The sequence below is a fragment of the Rhineura floridana genome, chromosome 11 (assembly GCF_030035675.1).
Source record: "Rhineura floridana isolate rRhiFlo1 chromosome 11, rRhiFlo1.hap2, whole genome shotgun sequence".
Lineage (NCBI taxonomy): Eukaryota > Metazoa > Chordata > Lepidosauria > Squamata > Rhineuridae > Rhineura > Rhineura floridana.
Window position 1 is genome coordinate 11,734,003 of NC_084490.1, and position 22,396 is coordinate 11,756,398.

The following is a 22,396-nucleotide window of genomic DNA, read 5'->3' on the forward strand; positions in this document are numbered from 1 at the left end:
CATAGTTCGGGGGCCACCACTGAGAAGGCCCTAGATCTTGTCACTGCCCTCCGGGCCTCCCTATGGGTCGGGACCCAGAGGAGGCCTTCGTAGCAGACCGTAGTGCATGAGCCGGTTCATAACGGGAGAGGCGTTCCGACAGATATCGAGGTCCCACACTGTATAAGGCTTTATAGGTCAATACCAACACTTTGAATTTGACCCGGAAGTGTATTGGAAGCGGAACCTCTTCAGATTGGTCCCCAGGCATCCACGTGCTCATAGAGGGGTCACATGCCCCTATAGGGGCGGTCCAGAGAGGGGGGTGGAAATGCACCCCTTTGGGGTGCATTTCCGACACCCTGCTTTCACCTTTGCAGTTTTAAACCTCTTCAGATTGGTCCCCGGGAGACCACGTGCTCATAGAGGGGTCACATGCCCCTATAGGGACCAATCTGGGACCCCGTTTTGAGTAAAAATACGCCCATTGGTCCAGCGAGGACCATGTGCTCCTGGGGGGGTCACAGGGCTACCGTTTCCGGGGTGGGGCATGAGGGCTGTGGCTTCTGGGGGACAGGATATCTGGTGAGGTCATCAGGGGAAACGGAAATGGGGGGTGGGCCTTCCGGGGTGGGCCTTCTGGTGAGACTTCCGCTGATGTCACCCATCAAACTCAAAAGGGGTGTGGCGTAGCTGTTTGACGTGAGGTGGTCTAGTATTACTACTAATGCTTCTGGAGGGTAGATGTTCAACAAAGAAACAGAATCTAGAGATAAAAGAAAGTTGCTGCTGACGGATGGCATAGTGGTACATTTCCTAATAACTGCATCCTGCCAAGCAGTGGGATGTTTTTTGGTAAAAAATGAGTTTGCCTATGCTCATACCTTGATAAAAGTATTGTGGGTGCCATCACAATATGGTTGCTGTGGGCAGCAAAAAAAGAGAGGCGCCAGTAGTTACTCTGTACCGGTGAGTATTGTCACACTAAAAGCCCTCTTCCAAGAAAGGATAGGGCACCCTTGAGATGTTTGAAGGCCTTTCACGCTCACTGTGGATAACACCATACTGGTTGTGAGGGCCATAGTGAAGTGGTAGGACTTCTGTTTTACATGCTGGAGGTCCCAAGGTTCAATCCCCACCCTCTCCAGTTACATGAGACAGGTATCAGGTGATGTGGAAGACCTACGCTCAGAGTAGATGTCTGCTAGGTTAGAGAGGTGAATAATCTGACCTGGAATAATGCAGATTCCTGTGTCTCTGGCATTGCACAACATATTCAGATCTTGGAGAACAGGAACATGTGAAATTGGGAGCATTGGGAAGGGGGTAATGAAAAGCTTTTAAAAATCCAGGTTTATATCAGGCATACTTGAATCATGATGAATCATGATGTTTTCTTTTAATATCCTACACCTTTCTATGGCTATGTGGGATTGCTATTGCTATTGTTTTCTTGTCATTTATTGTTATGTTTTTGTTTTAACATTGTGTAAATCTCTTGGGGACCTTTGTGGATCAACAGACTAATAAATCTAAGTAATAATAATAATAATAACAACAACAACAACAACAATAAAGTATCTGGACAGCAATAACGTGGTAGCCTTGAACTACCAATGCAGAATAAATCCACCACGAATGCATTATTATCACATCAAGAATATGTTGTAGAATACACCTTCAATAAAATACCAGCCTGAAGGGGTCCTAGCATTCCTGACAGCGACTATTTTAAATCAGTCACTGAGCTGATCGCCGTTATAGGACTTTCATGTGATTTTTTTGTTTCATGTTTGTTATTGCAGAGAGAAAAGAAACTTGGAAATGGTGAAGCAGCATATTTTTGATTTATTTATTTTATTTCCTTAGAAAGATTTTTATACTGCATATTCAACAAAAAATAATGATTTGGTTTACACTAAATGTTATAAAATATTCCTTAAGATAGCAATAAAGCCAGACTTTATTATATTATTCATTTATTATTGCATTTATATCCTGCCTCTCCTCCAAGGAATTCAAATGGCATACATGTTTCTGTCCTCCATATAATCCTCACAACAGCCCTGTGAGGTAGGTTAGCCTGAGAGGCAGCGTCTGGCTCAAAGTCACTCAGTGAGATACATGATGAGCAAGGATTTGAACCCTGATCTCCCAGGTCAAACTCCAACCTTCAAACTTCAAATAAAAAAGTAGACATGATAAAATTAACAAAATATAGTTAATATCAAGAGGTGTTAAAAACAAATGTACATAATCAAATTACATGTCTGGCTAGACCTTCCTATACAAAAATTTTTTTTTAGCAGGTTATGGAATTTTTGCTTCCATGAGTTGTTGATAGAGACTAATCCCCAAAGAATGTCTCCCTTCTACGTAAGACTGCATGTCAGGAGCTTCCTTCCACCCTATAGAACCAAGTTTCCTACCGAAAATCCTGAAGAGTCATCCCCCTTGGCAACATTGACTGTCTTTCCCTTCACAGTTACCTTCTGCCAGTTCAGAGGGATTATGTTGGAGGAGCACCGGGGTCTAGAAAATGGATGTTGCAGTGCAGGCTCTATAGTTACCTGAGACAGGAATTTCTAGGGAAATGGTTGGGGCAGAAATGGGTTTGGGTGAGAGAGGACATCTTGGTGTTTTTGCTGGCAAACCAGGCCTGTGCTGGTTCTCTTACAGCAATGATTCTCTTAAGGGATTTATGCCGCCCCCACCCTGTCCAGAAAAGATTATCAACAATTCAAATGTATGAAGCAGGGATAATACACGTTTGTGACCTCCCTGGAATCCAGGCTCAGATCCTGGACTCTACAGAATGATTTCCACACTGACTTGACACCACCCAGTTCCAGTGGGTTCAAGCTCTATTCTGGAAAGAGGATGTGAACCAACCTTTCAGGCAGCGAGGGGCTGTCTCTAGACCACACTGTGCTTCATTTGTACATCCCTTGAGGCCATTCCAGACTGGTTTGTTTCTGACTGTGCTTCACCCCTACTCAATTTTTTAAACTCAGTTTTTTGAATTGGACATAGGAACACAGGAAGTTGCCTTATGCCATGTTATCTGCACTCACTGGCAGTAACTTTCCAGGATTTCAGGCAGGATATGCCGGACAGGAATTAATCATAGAATTCTAAAATGATAGAATAGTAGAGTTGGAAGGGGCCTGTAAGGCCACCTAATCCAAAACCCTGCTCAATGCAGGAATCAAAGTTAAAGCATACCCAACAGGTGGCTGTCTTGAATGCCTTCACACAATGCCTCCTTAAACAAAAGAAGAGCCCTGCTGGCTCAGGCCAGTGGCCCATCTAGTCCAGCATCCTGTTCTCAGAGTGGCCAACCAGATGTCTATGGGGAATCTGCAAGCAGGACATGAACTTAACAGTACTCTGTCACTCTTGTTCCCCAGGAACTGGTATTCAGAGAAATACCGCCTCTGATACTGAAGGCAATATAGCTGCCATGAGTCATAGGCATGGATAGTCTTATCCTCCATGATTTTGCGTAATATGTTTAAAACCTCTGAGTTGGTGGCCATGTTGTGCTGTGGGAAGAAGGACTTCTTTTCTTCCATGTGGAATCTTGCAACATTCAGCTTCATCAGATTAGTCCAGGTTCTAGAATTAGAAGTGAACGGAAAAAAACCACCCTTCTCTCTATCACATTCTCCACACTGTGTATATACACAAAAGCAACAGTAAATTAAATATCAAACCATCTGATGCTCTTTCATGATGCCTCAAGCCAACTGCCTGAGGTGTCCGCATCACTCTGCCTAATGGCAGGGCGGCCATGAGCGGACACCTGTCCAGAACCTCTTGCTAACAGTCTTCTCACGGCAGCCTTCATCTCCTTGTTCTTCAAGGCATAGATAGTAGGGTTCAGAAAGGGGGTGATAGAGTTGTAGAAGATGGAGAGCACTTTATCAATCATGAACCGGGTATATGGATGAAGGTACATAAACAAAATGGGTCCAAAGTACATGGTGACCACAATGAGGTGAGAGGTACATGTAAAGGCAGCCTTGGAGGGGCCTTCAGAGGGCCCCCGGGAGCGGATTGTGTAGAGAATGAGTGCGTAGGAGAGAAGCAAGGCAAGGAAACACACCAGTGACATAGTGCCACTAATGCTCACCATCATGACCTCCAGGGGAGAGGTGTCAATGCAAGCCAACTGGATGACAAAGGGAAGGTCACAGAAAAAGTTGCCCACCCGATTGGGCCCACAGAAGGGTGCGTCAATGGTGAAACCGAGTTGCACACTGGTGTGGAGGAGCCCACCAGCCCATGAGGCTAGCACAAGCCCTATGCAATGGCGCCGGCTCATGAGTGAAGCATAGCGGAGAGGATGGCAGATGGCCATGCACCGGTCATAGGCCATAGCTGTCAGCAAGAGCATCTCGCTGCCGCCAAAGAGGTGGAGGAAGAAGATTTGGGCCATGCAGCCCTGGAAAGAGATGGTTTGGCGTTGGGCAATGAAATCAAAGAGATACCTTGGGGTGGCAAAGGAGGCCAAGCACAGATCCAGTAAAGCCAGGTGACCTATCAGAAAGAGCATGGGGGAATTGGAAAGGTGGTGATCGCTGATAATTGCTGAAAGGATGAGAATGTTGCCGAAGAGAGTAGCAGTGTAAAGGAGGAGTAAGGAGACAAATAAGAGGACTTTGACTTCCCAGGTTTCAGAGAGACCCAGCAGGACGAACTCAGTCACCGTTGTCTGGTTGCCCCACGCCATTCACTTTTTTCATATCTCTGTGAAAATTGGGGAGTGAGAAAGGAGACAACAATGAGATACTTCCATTCCTTCATAGCTTTAGGTTAAGTCAACAAAGGGCTTATCTGTGTGTCAGCTGCCGTTATTGCTCTTGGTTCTGTCCCAGTGGTATCTACATTATCCACAGGAACATAGACAGTTGCCTTATATTGAGTCAAACCATTGTTCCGTCTGCACCAGTGGTGGGGAATCTGTGGCCCTCCACATGTTGTTGGACTCCAACTCCCACCAGCCCCAAACAGCAAGGCTAATGGGCCAAGCATGATGGGAGGGCCACAGGATTCCTCTCCTTTATTTAGACATATTTTTCTGTCTTTTACGGAGACAGAAAGCTGCCTTATATTGAATCAGACACCTGTTTGTCCTTTTAGCTCAGTATTGTCTACACTGACTAGCAGTGGCTCTTCTTCTGAAAGGAGACAACACCCAACCCTACCTGGAGATTCCAGAGATTGAGCCTGGAGCCTTTTGCAGGCAAAGGAGAGGCTTGACTGTTGAGCCATGGCCCTTCCCCTTCCTACCATCTCCTCTAAAAATATTGTGGATACCACAAAAAAGTAGTAAGAAAACTAAGGGCACAAACAAAAGAAAACACCTACCTCAATGCAGCCTAATAAGGACTAGAAAAGCCTAATGGTCAGAGCGGGGAAGGAAAATAGGAGAGGGAGAATGGTATGGAATATCCAGGAAAATAGCATGGCTGGCTGAAGTCCCAAACAGGGGGCAACATATTTGTCTTTTCTGTTCTATTCTGTTCATGTTCACAGAAACATCTAGATATATCTGAGCATCAATCAAAATCGGTAACTATGACAACTCCACTTTCCCATGAGGGAAATGAGGTTCAAACCATTGTGGGATGGGTGAGGAGGAAGGAGACCAGGGCTCCAAAATGGCCTCTGGGGTCTCCAGCCCACCAGCCCCACATTGCCCGGAGAAAATTGGGAGGGGGTGAAATCCTAGAATAGGGGAACGGAAAGAAGAACAAGAACATGGACTTGTTGACGGTAGAAGTGAAAAGATGGGGGGAAGAAAAGGAACGATTCAGGTGGATATACAATCTTAAACTAAAGTCTTTAAACAACAGAACAGACGTGGATGCTGTTCGATAGGGATGGAGACTGACGAAAGTATGCGCTCTGGGTAGGGGTGCGCTAGCATTCTGCCCAATTTGGATTTGGAATGACATTTTCCATTAATTTCCTTATTTGCTATCCTTGAAGGTTGGATCTTTAAGTAGGGATTTTCTATGGCTATTTTTGGGAAAACATATTTTAAAACAACCCTGTTTCTGATATTAATATTTTAGATATTAATATTTCCTTCAATTTATGAATATTTCCTTCAATCTATTGACACCTTTTCAAATATCAATATTAATAGCATTTTTCCCCCAAGGGGGAAAAAGAGAGTTCAGTAAAAACAGCGGCAAAGAATGAACTCAAATAGATAACACCTTATTAAGCTGATGGAATACTTTCAAACTGGCTCTGGTCAAGAGATCCCATCCCTAATCAGAGTCTCCCAGTCCTGGGATGCCGTCTCTGTCATACCGTGGGGGATGGGGTCCCTGCTAATTCAAATCTGCCGTATGGACCAGAAAATGCAACTTCTGCTTCTTCCTCCACAACCTTCTCTGCATGGTACCTCCTCCTGTGAACCTCCTCTGACTGAACCCCTCGGTCCTCTATGGCAGCTCTCAAGTGCCCCAAACAGTTGTGCACAACCCTTTTCTTAGGAACATATTCACATAAAAGGAGCCCTGCTGGGTCACTCCAAAGGCTCATCTGGTCCAACATTCTGTCCTCACAGGGCAAGCATACAACAGAGCTGTCATGGTTATGTTCTGCCTCCATGGCCAGAGGCAGCATCTTTCTGAGTATCAGTAGCCAGAAACCGTAGGAGGGGAGAGTGCTGTGGCGCTCAGGTTCTGCTTGTGGGCTTCCCATAATGGGCATCTGATGAGCCTGTGTGAGAACAGGATGCTGGATTAGATGTGCCACTGGACTGATTCAGCAGAGCTCTTCTTCTGTCGTTATGATCCCCACTTGTAATTCCCAGCAACTGGCATTCAGAGAGCATTTGAAAAACACTGATACACCCTCATCTGGATTTTACCCACCTGTAAATCCCAAAAAGAATTTGTTGAGCTTTTCTCGAGCCACTTCTCTGGAAGTTGAGCTTAGCATCAGAATGGAGCTCCTCAGTCCTGTTCCATCTTCTGCCTGTGAGTGGTGTGGGCAAGAGACATCTGTGGAGATGATATATCTGCTTAAAAAGCAGGATAAACAGCAGATCAAGACAGAATGGAGCATGTGTGTGTGTGTGTGTGTGTGTGTGTGTGTGTGTATTAATTGTTCATTTTTTTTCAAAAGGAACTGCATTAGCTGGTGCCTTATCTGCTCTTAGGGAGTTAGTGGGGGGAATAATTTGTAACTAGGCAAGTCCTGTCCTCAAGGGTGCCCTTGGAGTTAACTTTGTCTCTTTTGACTTTGCTCCACAGGTGGTTGTGGAAAGCCAACAAGTCCCTGAACCTCTATTTGGTCATCAATTAGCCCAGGTGATAACTGAGAACCAACATGTCATCCTCAACAAGCACCATCCCAAGTAAAATGATTATTGCTTGAATCTCTTAATGGTTAGGATCCTCATGAGGCACATGAAGTCTCTTGGCATCCTACAGTTCTGCATGAGGTCACATCTTCTGCAGCCTGGCAGTGGCAAATGGGAGTTGTAGTCAAAAACTGCTAGAGGGCACCAGTTGTGAAAGGCTGCACAGTACTTAAGTTGAAGCACACTCTGAACTTCAGATACCTAGTTAGTTTTGTTCAAGGCCCTCTCATTCACTCCCTAGGTTTGGTTGCAAAGCTCAGGTATCCAGTTTGTAGTGTTTGAGCATACCCACCTATTCTGCTGGGACTCCTCCTTCCTGCAGCAAAGTTCTTGACCCAGTTCTCTTTTTCTGTTAAATAACCCCTCCCCTCAGGAATCAAAGTCTTTTAAGAATGAAGAAAATGGTGCCCTGAGAGGTGGGTGTGTTGCCGTCTGCTGCCGAATGCTGAATTCTTTGCTACTACCTTGATGCTGGCATAATTAATTTTATCTTACCTCTGGTCCTTTGGTCGTGTCGGAGAAAGCAAACAGCTCGGCTGCACTGTGCTTTTCTGTATTTGATCTGATGTTCATTATCTGACTGCTGCGTCCCTGAAATTCTTGAGAGTTCTCCCCCATGTCCATTTTACATTTCCGACACTGAAGAATTACTACTGCAGGAGTAGAACAAAGGGTCAAGTCAAGTCAACCAGATACCGACTCTCTCTACCCTATTTTGTTTCCGATGAGTCTGTAAGTTTAAATTGGGCTCTGCTCAGCTGTGCTAAATTCTGCGACATTGGCCTGTGTCCCGGAATATTCTTCTGTTGTAAATCACCTAATAGACAGCAGCCATGGTCCTTACTCGACAAGCCAGCAAGACATCAGGGGAACCCTTACTCCCCGCCCTAAGCCCCTCGAAGAAGAAGGAAAAGAAGGAAAAGAAAAGTAAGAAACAAACTAAAATCTCTTTGTACTTCTCGAAAGTGGATCATTTGGGAGTGGCTGAGGGAGGGGGAGGAAGCCCTCGGACACTTATTGATAATGATGCCTCCACGATTTTCCAGGAGCCTCTCTGCCTTGATTGGTCGGTAGATTATACTAAGGGTGGGCTGCACCTCCCAGAAAGGTCCTCCTGGGGGCCTAACTTGGCATTTGAAATTGCCGCAGTGGGGGCCTCAAGCCCCCCCTTAGAGAGGCCGCTTAGCCCAAATACTTCCCTGTCTGTATCACCTCCTCTTCACAGGAGTCATGATCCCTCCCCTCTACCTGGACGATGCTTATCTCCTGAAATAATCCAGCCACACCCTACAAACATGGCATTTACATCTTCTCCTCAACCTAGTAAGGCAATAGACTCTACTCTTCATCCTGCCCCATCGAAGCTATCTGCAATGATGAGCTCCATTGTTTCTGATACCCCCAATTTGGAGGCTTCCTTGCTTTTACTCGTCAAAGGGTTGGACTTGGTCAAAAAATGTTTATCTGAATGCTACGATTTATTGGTGGTGATAGCCAAATTTCATAAATCCCATCCTTGTGTAAAGACTCCTGGCTATTTGGAGAAGGTTAATGAACACCCCCCCCGGTAAGGACGATCTACCTCTCAGAATCCCCAAGAAACCACCAAAATGGGCCACCCACAAGGTAAAGAATAAAGTGTTGCTTCTTCCCAAGCCAAAAAATATTAAGTTCCAGGGATCCAGGCCAAAGAATGCAAAACAATGAAAAGGAATGAACTTTACAAGGCTTTTCAACCTACTTGATCCCTTTCAGTCATCTACTGCTCCCAAAAGCATAGAAAAGAAGGCCCTATGCCAGTCTCATGCGTCCAAATCTTCTAACGATGGTCTAAAACCTGTATCTAATATACCCCTTCCCTCTGACCTGAAATTCGACATACCTTTGCCTGATGTGCTGCCTTTAAATGCTACTTCTGTTCCCAGGCCCATCACTGCCGGAATACAAGACCCTGGCAACATATCCTTGAGTTCGATCCCCCTGCTCAAGTGGTGCCATGTTACTCTCCACTCCCTATATCCCAGCAAAAGTGGAAACTGTCTTTTAACAGTCGATGGTGGGTAAGCCCATGTGTGGGGCTGGCCCGGTATTTATTGATAAGGTGGGGGAATTAAATCAGATCATTCCTTTAGAATGACAAACCTCTACTTATATAGACCCCTCTGCTGGCCTTACCTCTGAATACCGGGCTACTTCCATGAGGGTCACCCAGGGAAGAGTAGCTATGCCCAACAACTCACTTAAATTTCTAACATGGAACATTGCTGGATGGTCTTCTAAACAATTTTCCCCGGAATTTTTGGATTTCCTAGGGAATTACGAGGTGATTTGCCTCCAGGAAACATGGTCTAATAAAAACATCCATCTGAATGGATTTTCTACAACTGACCTATTAGCCATGCCCGCCAAAGGCAGAGGTAGACCTGAGGCTGGTTTGTCGATTCTTATATCTACCTCGCTTCGGGCAAATTTTACGGCTCTGGGTTCGTGTGATAATATTGCCCTTGAGGGTCTGTTGCAATTTACATCTATATCTCTTCTGCTGGTCAATATATATATTCCTCCTGCTGCCTCCAAGAGGAGTACAGAAATGATCTGGGATAAGTTGGAGAGATTTATATTAGATCTGATTCTTTTACATTCTAGGGCATATCTTATTATCCTCGGTGACTTTAACGCAAGAACTGGTCCCAATAATAACGTTCTTTCTTCCTCTCCTTTATGGGGTGTGTCATGACCCCCAGACCCTCAAGGTACTGGGTTCATGCATCAGACTCACACCCCCACTCTTAGGGAAATGAGACTGGAACCAAAAAAGCTATTACTTCACCCTTGCCAAGGCTGTGTACGCTCACAACAACCCTGCAAGGTAGAAGGTAGGCTGCCACCACCCCTGTATACTGGTCCACTCAGAGCCAGGGGATCTCTGAGCCCAGAAGATATATAAAACCAAGGTCCTAAAAGGCAAGAGTCACAGTTACACTCTTTGCCAGGCACCTCTGGTTTAACACTTAAAATCCAAGCCTTTAACTTCTTAACCCTCTTTGGTAGTTAGTGACTGAGATTGGTCAAGGTACTGAATCCAGAACCACCCCTTCTCTCAATTGAACACACCAGGTTAAATAGAAGTAGCTTTATTAAGATATATAAGTGCACATAACATATAGCAGCAAGTAATTCTTTAAGACCATTCACCCAACAGGGGTTTAGGTTCTTACAAGAGAATTCATACACACAACAAGAAAATAACAAACTAACTCACCTAACTACTTACACACGAGGTAGTTGGTTGCGTGGCACCTCTCCTAAGAGAGATGGATGTTCAACATAAAGCAATGGAACCAGACATAGTTTGCCTTCCCATAAACAACCCCTGGAACCATAAGGCAGAAAGGTTTGGAACTCTGGTGCCAGTCAGCATAGGCAGAGAACAGAGAACAAAGGCTATGGGTCTCTAGCCCTATACTTAAGGGGAAAAGATCCTAACGGTCCAAGATTAATTGACCAATCAGGAATTGGCTGATGTAACTTTCTTCTCGATGTTTCTCACATTTTCGCGCCTTCAGGCCCCCCTCCCAACTGTGTTTTCCAACTGTACAGGCCAAGGATGACCTTGGGTACCAGGCACTTGCTAATCAGCAAAGATAAACAGGTGCAGCTTGTTAAGGCTTCTCTAACCATCTTCAGCTGGGAAGTGAAACTCAGATTTGCAAATTGGCAAAGGCTTGTCTTTTCCAACTGTAACCGTCTCCCAGAGTCCCTTACTGGAGCCAAAGTATTGCTATTAGATTTTTAATAACTCATGACCATTACAGGTTCATGACAGGGTGAGGTCGATCCTGTCAATTATATCCCTAGCCATAAAAGGATCTCCAAAGAACCAAAGGTAAAGTATGCCGGAATCTGTTTGATACAATTGGCTGCCTGCCTAAATTTGATGATCCTGAATGGTCATGCAGAACTAATCAATAGTGCAGAATTCACATATGCTTCTACCCAAGGCAGCAGCATGATCGATTATGTTTTAACTTCCTAATCTTTGTTTGCACAGATCTCAGTCGACAAACTTGATAGCGACCATTTTCCTTTAAACTTTACACTGACACTTAGTGAATTTGGTCATTTGGTCACTCATCCTCAATATGTAGATAAGGACCCCTGCTCTAGCTACAAGAGGATTCATTAGTCCATAGAGGCCTCAAACAAGGCTGCCTGTTTTCTTGCTTCTTCCCGGGGTAAGGCCCTTAGATGTCAAATTGTTAGTGCTCACCTTGGGGCCTCCTCCGATGTTTCTGCAGTTTTAGAAGATGACTCACTCCTGTCCTCTGCTCTATACGAGGCTTTAAGGCCTAAGCCGCATCCCTCTAGATCAGCTTCTAGACTGCCCTTTTCTTACTGGTTTGATAAGGACTGCCTTGAGGCTAGGAATCAATTGAGAACGGGAAAACAATGCTCATGTATTACCACCTGAATACTTTACCATTAAAAAGAAATACAAGCAACTAATCTCTATCAAAAAGAGATAAGCATTACAAAATGAATGGAAGGCCCTGACTGGTGCTTCCCTAAATAATAACTCGGAACTTTTTGTAGACAGCTGATGGTGGAAAGAGTCTGGTTTTCCAGAAAGACAAAAAGGGGTTAAAAGGCAGAGCTGCTCAAGGACACAGCAGCTGGCACAGAAGCCATAAAACCTTGAAAATGAAACTGCACAGTGTGGGGGTTGTAAAGTTTGTGGAAGGAAGGTGTTTGTTACTGTCTGTTTGAATCTTATTGAGCTTTGCCAGTAAAAAGACTCATCTTAACAAAAAGACTGGACTTTGTCTTTGGATCACTTCGGCGCTCATATACTCGCTACTGTATGCCACGCACATACATGCATCACACACCAACAAGAGTTATGGGCCCAGAGTGTGGCACAGAGCACGTACAGAGTGCATAATAGAAAACAAGTAAGGAACGACTTGTTCACCGTCGGGAAAGGGCAGCTGTGGAGAGCTGACGGACGAGGAACAGTGACTGGCAAAACAAGAGAGATGTGTCTGCAGAAATGGCTGTGTCCTTATCAGCTGGAATGCCTTTGGAATGCCTCACTGAACAGAACTATTCATGTTGGAGATTACAAATGGAGGCTTTCTTAACAAAAGAAGATTTATAGCAGGTAATTGAGAACGATCCACAGGCTGACCCACCTCCGGCTCCATGGAAACGTATGGAAGAGAAGGCGAGATCATATTTAATCCTGGCAGTGGATGACGCTCAACTGCTGCCCATTCAATACAAACCCACCGCGAAAGAAATTTGGAATACTCTGAGAGAAGTGCATGTCAGAAAAACAGTGAGTAGCAAGATTTATTTAGCATGTAAACTACATCAAATGAGGCTGATGGAAGGTGTGTCAATGTCTGCTCATTTGTTGGAAATGAAAAAGTTATTTGTGGAGTTACAAGAGAGAGAGGTTGTGCACTCTCAATTACAACAAGTGTATATAATATTATCATCACTAGACTCTTCCTGGGATCCATTAATCAGCTCGCTGGAGGCAATGTCAGACAAGGGTTTGACGGTACAGTACGTGTCAGGTAAACTGATCCAGGAGTGGGAGAGGCATGTGGAAACAAACGGAAAACAAGAAAGGAGAACTGAAAGGAGTGAAACAGAAACAAGGTCTTTTGGACTTAAGGCAAGTTATAGTTGTGGATCAAGACAGCATTTACGGAAGGACTGTATGAACAAAAGGTATGGACATAAACAGTCACATGTGCAAATAATAAAAATGGCAAGTTCCAAGAAGATGGATGAAGAAAGCACTGACTGGGTTCTAGACTCGGGTGCCACCCACAGCATGATAAAGAATAAAGACTTGTTCAAAACCATGCGTCCCACGAAGGAAGCTGTAGTACTGGCTGATGGTACATTCAGGCAAGTCGTGGGGAGGGGTACTGTGCAATTGAGTGTATTCAATACTATAATGACGGATGTATTGTGTTTTTCTGACTTAGATAGCAACATCCTATCTGTAACGAAACTAAACAGCACGGGATATGTAGTCAAATTTGAAAAAGGGAAATGTGAAATTCAGCAAGGAAATGTTGTATGTGTAAAAGGGAGCCTCAAGAATTCATTATTCTATGTAAGGCTCAGTCCAACAGGAAGGGCATCGAAGATAACAAATGAAAAACCACATAATAACTGTGTCCACATATGGCATAGAAAACTAGGGCATGCCAACTTCAAAACAATTGAGAAAACACCCAAACATTGTGAGGATGTGACATACCAAGAATGCACGAGGCATGTGGAATGCGAGGTTTGTAAACAAACCAAAGCAACAGTAGCTCCAATAAACAAAGAAGCTATGAGCAATACTACTCAACTGTATCAAACAATACATGTGGACCTAGCAGGACCATTCCAAAGGTCGCAAGGTGGTGCTAGATATTTTCTTGTAATTGTAGATGATTATACCAGATATTGCACTGTGTACCTGTTGAAATCTAAGAATGAAGCAGAGGGAAAACTGAAACTATTCCTGAGAAAGGTTGAGGTGCAACATGACACACATGTGAAGCAAATACGCTCAGACCAGGGTGGGGAATTCACTAGTCACACTTTAGAGCAGTATTTGGTGGACAAGGGAATAGAACATGCGAAAACAGCCCCATTTTCACCATTCCAGAATGGATTGGCGGAAAGGAAAAATAGGACACTTCAGGATGCAACCAGAGCCAAGTTGAAGGACTCTGATCTATCACATGTTTTTTGGGGAGAGTGTTTGCTATCTGCCACATACATCCAAAACAGGCTCCTTCCACAGAGCGCTGAATATGTCACCATACGAGAAGCTTCATGGAAAGAAGCCTCGACTGCAGCACATAATACGATTCGGTGCAAAGTGCTGGGTGCATATTCCAAAAGGGAGGAGGCAAGGCAAACTAGTGCCCAGGGCACAGAAAGGTTACATGCTAGGTTTTCAAAATGCATACTATCGAGTATGGCTGCCACATCAGAAACAGGTTATTCTTAGTAGGAGCGTAAAAGCCCAGGAACAAGATTGGGAGAAAACTGTTTTAGTAAACTTGGAAAATACACAGAGGGATAATGAAACGACGGAACACAGCATAAAACAGGAGGAAGTAGAGTCAGTTCTTGTGACACCAGATGAGATTGAATCTCAGGTAATACCCAGAAGGTCTGAAAGGGCGAATATAGGGAAACCACCTGAGCGCTTTCAGGTTAGCACTATAAAAGCACAAGAAGCAAATGAAATCACACAGTATGCAGAAAGAAGGACTGATGAAGAAACATTATACCTTGAATGTATCAAACCGAAACGTTAAAACTGTGTACTATAAACAAGTGACTGTCTGTAAAATGTCTGTAAAACAAAAAGGATAAACATCTTTATGGAAAAGGTGGGGGATGTAGACAGCTGATGGTGGAAAGAGTCTGGTTTTCCAGAAAGACAAAAAGGGGTTAAAAGGCAGAGCTGCTCAAGGACACAGCAGCTGGCACAGAAGCCATAAAACCTTGAAAATGAAACTGCACAGTGTGGGGGTTGTAAAGTTTGTGGAAGGAAGGTGTTTGTTACTGTCTGTTTGAATCTTGTTGAGCTTTGCCAGTAAAAAGACTCATCTTAACAAAAAGACTGGACTTTGTCTTTGGATCAATTCAGCGCTCATATACTCGCTACTGTATGCCACGCACATACACGCATCACACACCAACACTTTTCTGGGCTCTAGTGACTGATGCTCTAAGTTCGTCTAACTCTTCCCAATGCAATATACCATCTGCAATTTGGGAATGTCACTTCTCTGCCCTGTTTTGTGACGATGGGAGTCGGCTGCTCGATCCTTTGACCTATGTGGACCCCTCCCTTTTGCCTACTTGGCCTCCTGTAGCACCGTCGGAAATAGCCTCATTGATATGAAATCTAAAATCTGGCAAGGCTCCGGGCATTGATGCCTTACCATCTGAACTGTTAAAGCTTCATATTGATTGGTGGGCTCCTCTATTAGCCAACCTGTTTCCCCATATTAATTATTCAGGGCTATTCCCTATATCCTGGCTTGAGGCAGTAATTATCCCAGTTTTTAAGAAAGGGGACGGGGCAACCCCTTCAATTACAGGCCTATTAGCCTCTTATCAATCGTGGGTAAGCTATATGCCAGTTTCCTCAACGCTAGGCTGCTGACACGGATTGAGGAGGAAAACATTCTGGGCAGAGAGCAGGCAGGCTTTCAATAGGGTAAATCTCCCTTGGATCATTGCCTAATATTATTTCATCTGGCTGAGAAGTATACAAGTTCTCACGGCAACGGCCTGTCAGTTGCTTTCATGGACCTTAAAGCGGCCTTCGACTCTGTTTCGAGGACCAAACTATGGCCTAAGTTAGATCGCTCCACGATCGATAAGAGACTGCTTTTCCTTATTAGTCGTCTTTATCAACGCACTACCCTTCGCGTTCGCTGTGGCACCGATGGTAGCTTGACAAATTCCATCCCAGCCTCCAGTGGGGTTCGCCAGGGATGTATCCTGGCTCCCACTTTATTTAACCTTTTCCTTAATGATTTAAGTAACAGCTGTTCATCCAATAATTTCCATCCCCCCAAGTTGGCAGGGGTCGAATGCCCTCTTCTTCTGTATGCCGATGACGCTGTTTTAATGTCCTTATCCAATATAGGTTTAAAACGCCTTTTACGTGCTTTTATGAATTATTGTAGCAATAACTCTTTAACCATTTATTTTAGTAAGTCAAAGATTATGGTATTCTCCTGGCGTCTGTCTATTCACCCTTGGAATGTTAAGGGTCAGAAAATCGAACAAGTTAGGTAGTTCAGATACTTGGGGATTTTATTCCAGACAACTCTTTCCTGGTCTTCCCATATCCACTCTGCAATTCAATCCGTGTTTAATACTACTAAGGCTATACTTCGCTTCTTCTTTACCAAGGGTGGACAGTATATTCCAGCAGCAATTCAAGTGTTTAAATTTAAAATTCTTTCTCAACTCCTTTATGCGGCCCCAATTTGGGCTCCGCGCTTTAATGCTAAAGTTGAATCTGTCCTATCTTCTTTCCTGAGAACAATTTTTGGCATGCCTCGCTGTGCATCAGCTGCTGGCCTCCGCCTTGATTGAATGCAATGCTTGGCTCTTGGCCTTCAGATTCTTGATTAAAGTGGCCTATGCCAACCCTGATATGGGCTACTTACATCTGCTATGGAAAGATTCGTATACTAGCTCATGGATGAAGAACTTTCAGGACAAACTAGAGATGCTTGGCCTTTCATTAGACCTCTTGTCCTCATTGGGCTCCAACTCAGCCAAACGCATCATTGAGCAACGCATTAAAGATATTGATCTTCAATATTCTAGATCTAGGGCCCGTAATACTTGCTCTCATATGTTTTTTGGTTTGCAGTTTTCATTCCCTGCTCATGCTGCCTACCTGGTAAATTTGTCTCTTCTGAAATATCGCCTCTTGTTTTCCAGAGCGAGGTCTAACTGTTTTCCCCCTGCGAACCTTGAGGGCTGCTTACAAGGTATCCCTTATGTGAATTGTGTCTGTCCGTGTTCATCCACCAAGGTTGAATCCCTGACCCATATATTTTTTTCTGTAATTTCTATTATGCTGAACGTCTTCGATTTCTTTTCCCTATAATTAATTGTTTTCCCGGAAGACCCACTGATTGGTATTTACAATTCCTTATGTCTGATGCTGATAACGACAGAATCTGTTGCTAATTTTTTAAATTTATTCCAGGCAAAGTGAAAGAATGCCCCCTTTTAAAGTGATTTTATGATAATATTGTTACACTAATACGGTACGCTTTTAATGTTTTTATACTGTCTGTTAAATTTTTGTTGTTGTTGTTTGATGGGTCTGTGACCGTATAATAAAATTCATTCATTCATACTTAATCCGTAAAGGAACAAAGGGTTTAGCCTGTTTAGTCTGCCCCAGTAGCTGCATGGGACACTTCAGGATAGGTTGCTCCAATCTCAGCTAGTTCCCCTCCTTGCATCTTCTACCACTGTCTCTTCTACCTCGTGCCTCCTTTACCCTTTCCTTTTCTCTGTGTTTGTTGTTTTTCTTCAGGACAGTCAGGGACTCCTCATGGTATAGGAAGCTGCTTGTTTTCCTTTAAGGACATTTTTCTACTTTCCATTTTGGGAGGGTTTTAAAGAACTCAGGAAATGTGCTTGAGTGCCACATTTTGCAGGGCTTCACATCAACCTCCCCATCACAGCCAAAGACTGGATGGAGCACATCCTAAATTGTGGATTTGCTTAACTGCTCCAAGAACTCTGATAAACAATTGTGACCCTGAAATCTCAGGTCACTCTGGTTCTCAAGAAACCTATTTCATGTCCTCCTCTACTTGAAACAGGAGGATAATACAGGGTTTTATCCTTCCAATTCAGTCTATCTCCTCCATTTCCCTATCTTGCTGTTTTGTTTGCCCTTGGGTGACCCAAACTCCTGCATTTGCCTTAACTGTTCCCCGTTGTGTTGAAGTTCTCAATTTCAACCCATCACATCCCTTCCATCCTTCCCTGCTTCGTGTGCAGCAACAGTGAGTTTCCTTGGCCCCATTTATCTCTAGCTCTAGCTCAGAAGTGAGACTTAGGCAGATATGATTAAAATGTGAACTTAATGAACTTCTCCCCCCATTTCTAATCTCGATGTGGATAAAAGTCCAGAAGAATTAATCTGAACCTTGAGAGCACATAGAGCTGGAAAAGGGAGTGGGAAAGAGCCTCACTCTCCCAACTTCCTCCTTCAGCTCTATGTATTTTTCAAGGGAGAAAATGCCAACCACCCTCACCACCCCATGTCCATAGTGAGAGGGGGGCTTCGTCAGTGCCAGGGGAAGACTTCAGGGGCACTCTTGTGCACCCACAAGCACCATATTGATGACCCCTGCAGTAGATAATACTCACAGAAACACCAACAAACACAGGCTACGAAAAATGCTACACAGAGATATTACTCATTGTGGTACAGTTAGGTAATTTGAGTCTCTGGACTTAAAGGCTTTACACCCCCATCCCTGGACTTAAGAGTTCTACACATACACATACCCTCTGGCCCAATAGGTAGAAATGTATATCATTGCACTTGCTTCAAAAGATGGTCAGCCAGCCCTGCTGTGTTTGGAGGCACCACTCACCATATGCTCAGTAGCACATGTTACCAAATTCTTCCAAGCTCCACAGGAAGTGGATTGGACTGTGAAAGACCAACCAAAATTGTCTTTGCCTTTTGACAAATTTGTAGGCAGTACAATATCTCAGAGAGGAGGTCAAGAGTCCTGCTCCCTTGGTGCATTCACTATAGCTGCCGAATTTCCCTGCCTTTTAAAGTTTGATAGAAATATCTGTGGGCTATAGGTACCTTCTTAAACGGCAAGGTTTAAATCTATTAGTGAATTGTTATGTTTTTATAGTGTGTTTTATTTGTTTTTGTTTGAACATTGTGTAAGTTGCTTGGGGACCTTTGGGAATAATAATAATAATAATAACAACAACAACAACAACAATAATTGCTGTTATTATTATTATTATTAATGTTAATATTAATATTATACTTATCTCTCCCCATGGCATGAAGCTGGGCTCACCTCCTTGAGTAACCACCACGGATGGGAAAAGTCACCCAAGGCCATCCAAGCTGTTAATGAGCAAGGTAGGATTTGGACAAAAGTTTTGCCCCTTCTGAGTCCTGGATTAAAGTTCTCCATGGAAATAGCCAGAAACTTGCAGTAAGCACTGATTACAGCCTCCCTACAGACATCCATTTTATTGCACATTCATCATCATTTGTGCTCATGACGCCATCAGGTCAGTCATAAGCGATCCCACCAAACCTTTTGGAGTTCGGACAGACATGCTGCCTCATTTCCAATCAGTGCATATCTGGTAACTTCCTACTGGCATCCCATAACTTTAAATGCCACAAGTATTCTGGGTTTTCTTTTCTTTTGGTCCCGGTTTTGTTGTGCTGTAGCCCCTCTGCACAGCAATAATGTGGTAGCCTTGAACTACCAAAGCAGAATAAATCCACAAGGATTTCACCTTCAATGAAATATAGCCTGGAGCAGTCTTAGCATTCCTGACAGCAACTATTTGAAAGATGTGACTGAACTGATAGACATGAAAGGATTTTCATCTGATTTTTATTGGTTGTTTGTTTGTTAATGCAGAAAGAAAAGTACATGGTGACCACAATTAGGTGAGAGGTACATGTGGAAGCAGCCTTGGGGCCCCAGGAGTGGACTGTGGAGAGAATGAGTGTGTAGGAGAGAAGGAAGGCAAGGAAACACACCAATGACCTAATGCCACTGTTGGTCACCATCATGACCTCCAAGGGATAGGTGTCAGTGGAAGCCAACTTGATGACCAAGGGAATGTCACAGAAGTAGCTGTCCACCCAGTTTGGCCCACGGAAGGACTTGTTAATGAACAGGCAGGATGAACAGCAAATCAAGAGAGTATTGATTTTCTCTTTGTGTATTGCTCAGTCTTTTTCAGAAAAAATTGCAGTAGCTGATGCCTTATCTGCTCTTATGGAGTTAGTGGGGGGGATATATTGTAACTAAGGCAAGTGTTACAGAGATGTCCTCAAGGGTGCCCTTGGAGTTAACCTTGTCTCTTTTGGCTTGGCTCTACAGGTGGCTGTGGAAAGCGAACAAGTCCCTGTGCTGCTGTTTGGCTGCAGAAAGGAATCATGATCTTTTGTTTTAATATGCTGCAAACCTTCCTGTGGCTACATGGGGGTGCTATTTCTACTGTTGTGTTGTTGTTTATGGTCATGATTTTATAGTGTGTTTTATTTGTTTACACCTGGAGTGTATTAAATACCAGCCTGGAGAGGTCCTAGCGTTCCTGACAGTGACTATTTTTTAAATTATTATTATTATTATTATTATTATTATTATTATTATTATTATTATTATTATTATTATTATTATTATTTCCATTTATAGACTGCTTACTATCTAAAAGATCTCAAAGCGGTTCACAACAGAATACGCAAGGTACAATAAAAACATATCAAATTAATTTACAAAGGAAAATACATAAACAATATTCATTTTCATAAACATATACATAAACACAGTATAAAAGTCAGAATTCACCAAGGGAAGCCTGTGAGGCACCCTCCCCGCTCTGTGAAGGTGTCAGAAAAGTGAAATTATGTTGCCCATGGCGGAGGGCGACAAGCAGGTAAAAGGTTATCGCTAATATTTTAAATCAGTCACTGAGCTGATAGGCTTGACACTATTCTCATCTGATCTTTTAGTTTTATGATGGTTAATGAAGGGAGAAAAAAAAGCTTTGGACTCGGTGAGGGGGCATATTTTTTATTTATTTATTTTATTTCCTTAGTAAGATTTTTTATACTGCTTATTCAACCAAAAGTAATGATTACGTTTAAATAAACTTCTATAAAATCATTAAAAGAGCAATAACTCCAGAATTTATTTTATTATTTATTTATTATTGCATTCATATCCCCCCTTTCCTCCAATGATCTTGTACATGTTTTCCCCCCTTCTCCATTTAATCCTCACAACCTCCCTGTGAAGTAGGTTAGGCTGAGAGTCAGTGTCTAGACCAAAGTCACCCAGTGGTCTCCCAGGTCAAAGTTCAACATTCAAATGTAAAAAAACAAAAATAGACATGGTAAAATTATCAAAATATAGATAAAATCAACAGGTGTTAAAAACAAATATACATAATCAAATTACAAATGTGTCTAGTCTTGCCTATACAAACAAGAGTTTGCAGGTTTAGGAATTTTGGTTCCCATGAGTTGCTGGCAGAGATTAATACTCCAAAGAATGTCTCCCTTCCACCTAAGACTGGATGTCAGGAGCTCCCTTCCGCCCTATAGAAACAAGTTTACTACCCAAAGTGCTGAAGAGTCATCCCCCTTGGCAAGGCTGAATGTCTTCCCCTCTGCAGTTACATTCCCTTGGAGGAGAGCTGGGGTCCGGAAACTACATGTTGCAGTGCAGCCTATATAGTTGCCTGAGAGAGAACTCTCTAGGAAAGTGGATGGTGGAGAAATGGGTTTCGGTCGGAGAGGACATCTTGGTCTTTTTGCTGGCAAACAAGTCCATGTTGGTTCTCTTACACCAATGATTCTCTTAGGGGTTTATGCCTCCACTACCACACCGCCCAAAAAAGATGATCACTAATTCAAACGAATGAAGTAGGGATTACACACCTCCCTGGAATCCAGGCACAAATCCTGGACTCTGGTTGGGACAGACTTGACTGCACCCAGTTCTAGTGAGTTCAAGCTCTATTCTGGAATTTTATTGCCTGGGGAAGTGGATATAGGAACACAGGAAGTTGCTTTATGCCGAGTCTGGCCATTGGTCCAGTCAGCTCCATATTGTCGGCAGTCACTGGCAGTAACTCTCCAGGATTTCAGGCAGGAGATGCTGGGCAGGGATTAATAACAGAATCGTAAAACCGCATAATAGTAGAGTTGGAAGGGGCCTGTAAGGCCATCAAGTCCAATCCCCTGCCTCCTTCAACATAAGAAGAACCCTGCTGGCTCTGGCCATTGGCCCATGTAGTCTAGCATCCTGTTCTCACGGTGGCCATCCAGATGCCGATGGGAAATCTCCAAGCAGGACATGAGCTTAACTGTACTCTCTTACATCTGTTCCCCAGGAACTGGTATTCAGAGACATACTGTCTCTGATACTGAAGGCAATATAGTTGTCATGACTCATAGGCATGGATAGTCTTATCCTCCATGATTTTGCATAATATGTTTAATACCTCTGAGTTGGTGACCATGTTGTGCTGTGGGAAGAAGGACTTCCTTTCTTCCATTTGGAATCTTGCAACATTCAGCTTCAGCAGATTAGTCTGGGTTCTTAGGAGTGAAGGGGGAAAACACCACCCTTCTCTTTATCTGCCTTCCCCACACTGTCTATATACACAACAGCAACAGTAAATTAAATAGCTAACAATCTGATAATCTTTCATGAAGCCCCAAGCCAA

At 43.6% G+C, this 22,396-nt stretch overlaps 1 protein-coding gene across 1 annotated transcript; it reads right to left on the minus strand.

Moving 5' to 3' along the window:
* Positions 1-3,709: 3,709 nt before the first annotated feature.
* LOC133367355 (olfactory receptor 4K3-like) lies at positions 3,710-4,714 on the minus strand. The gene has a single exon (XM_061591455.1). It carries the CDS (start codon positions 4,712-4,714, stop codon positions 3,710-3,712), a length of 1,005 nt encoding a protein of 334 aa, XP_061447439.1.
* Positions 4,715-22,396: the final 17,682 nt, after the last annotated feature.

Bases quoted from the DNA above. Each gene is read 5' to 3' on its own strand.
- LOC133367355 (XM_061591455.1), bottom strand. From the start codon at position 4,714: ATGGCGTGGGGCAACCAGACAACGGTGACTGAGTTCGTCCTGCTGGGT.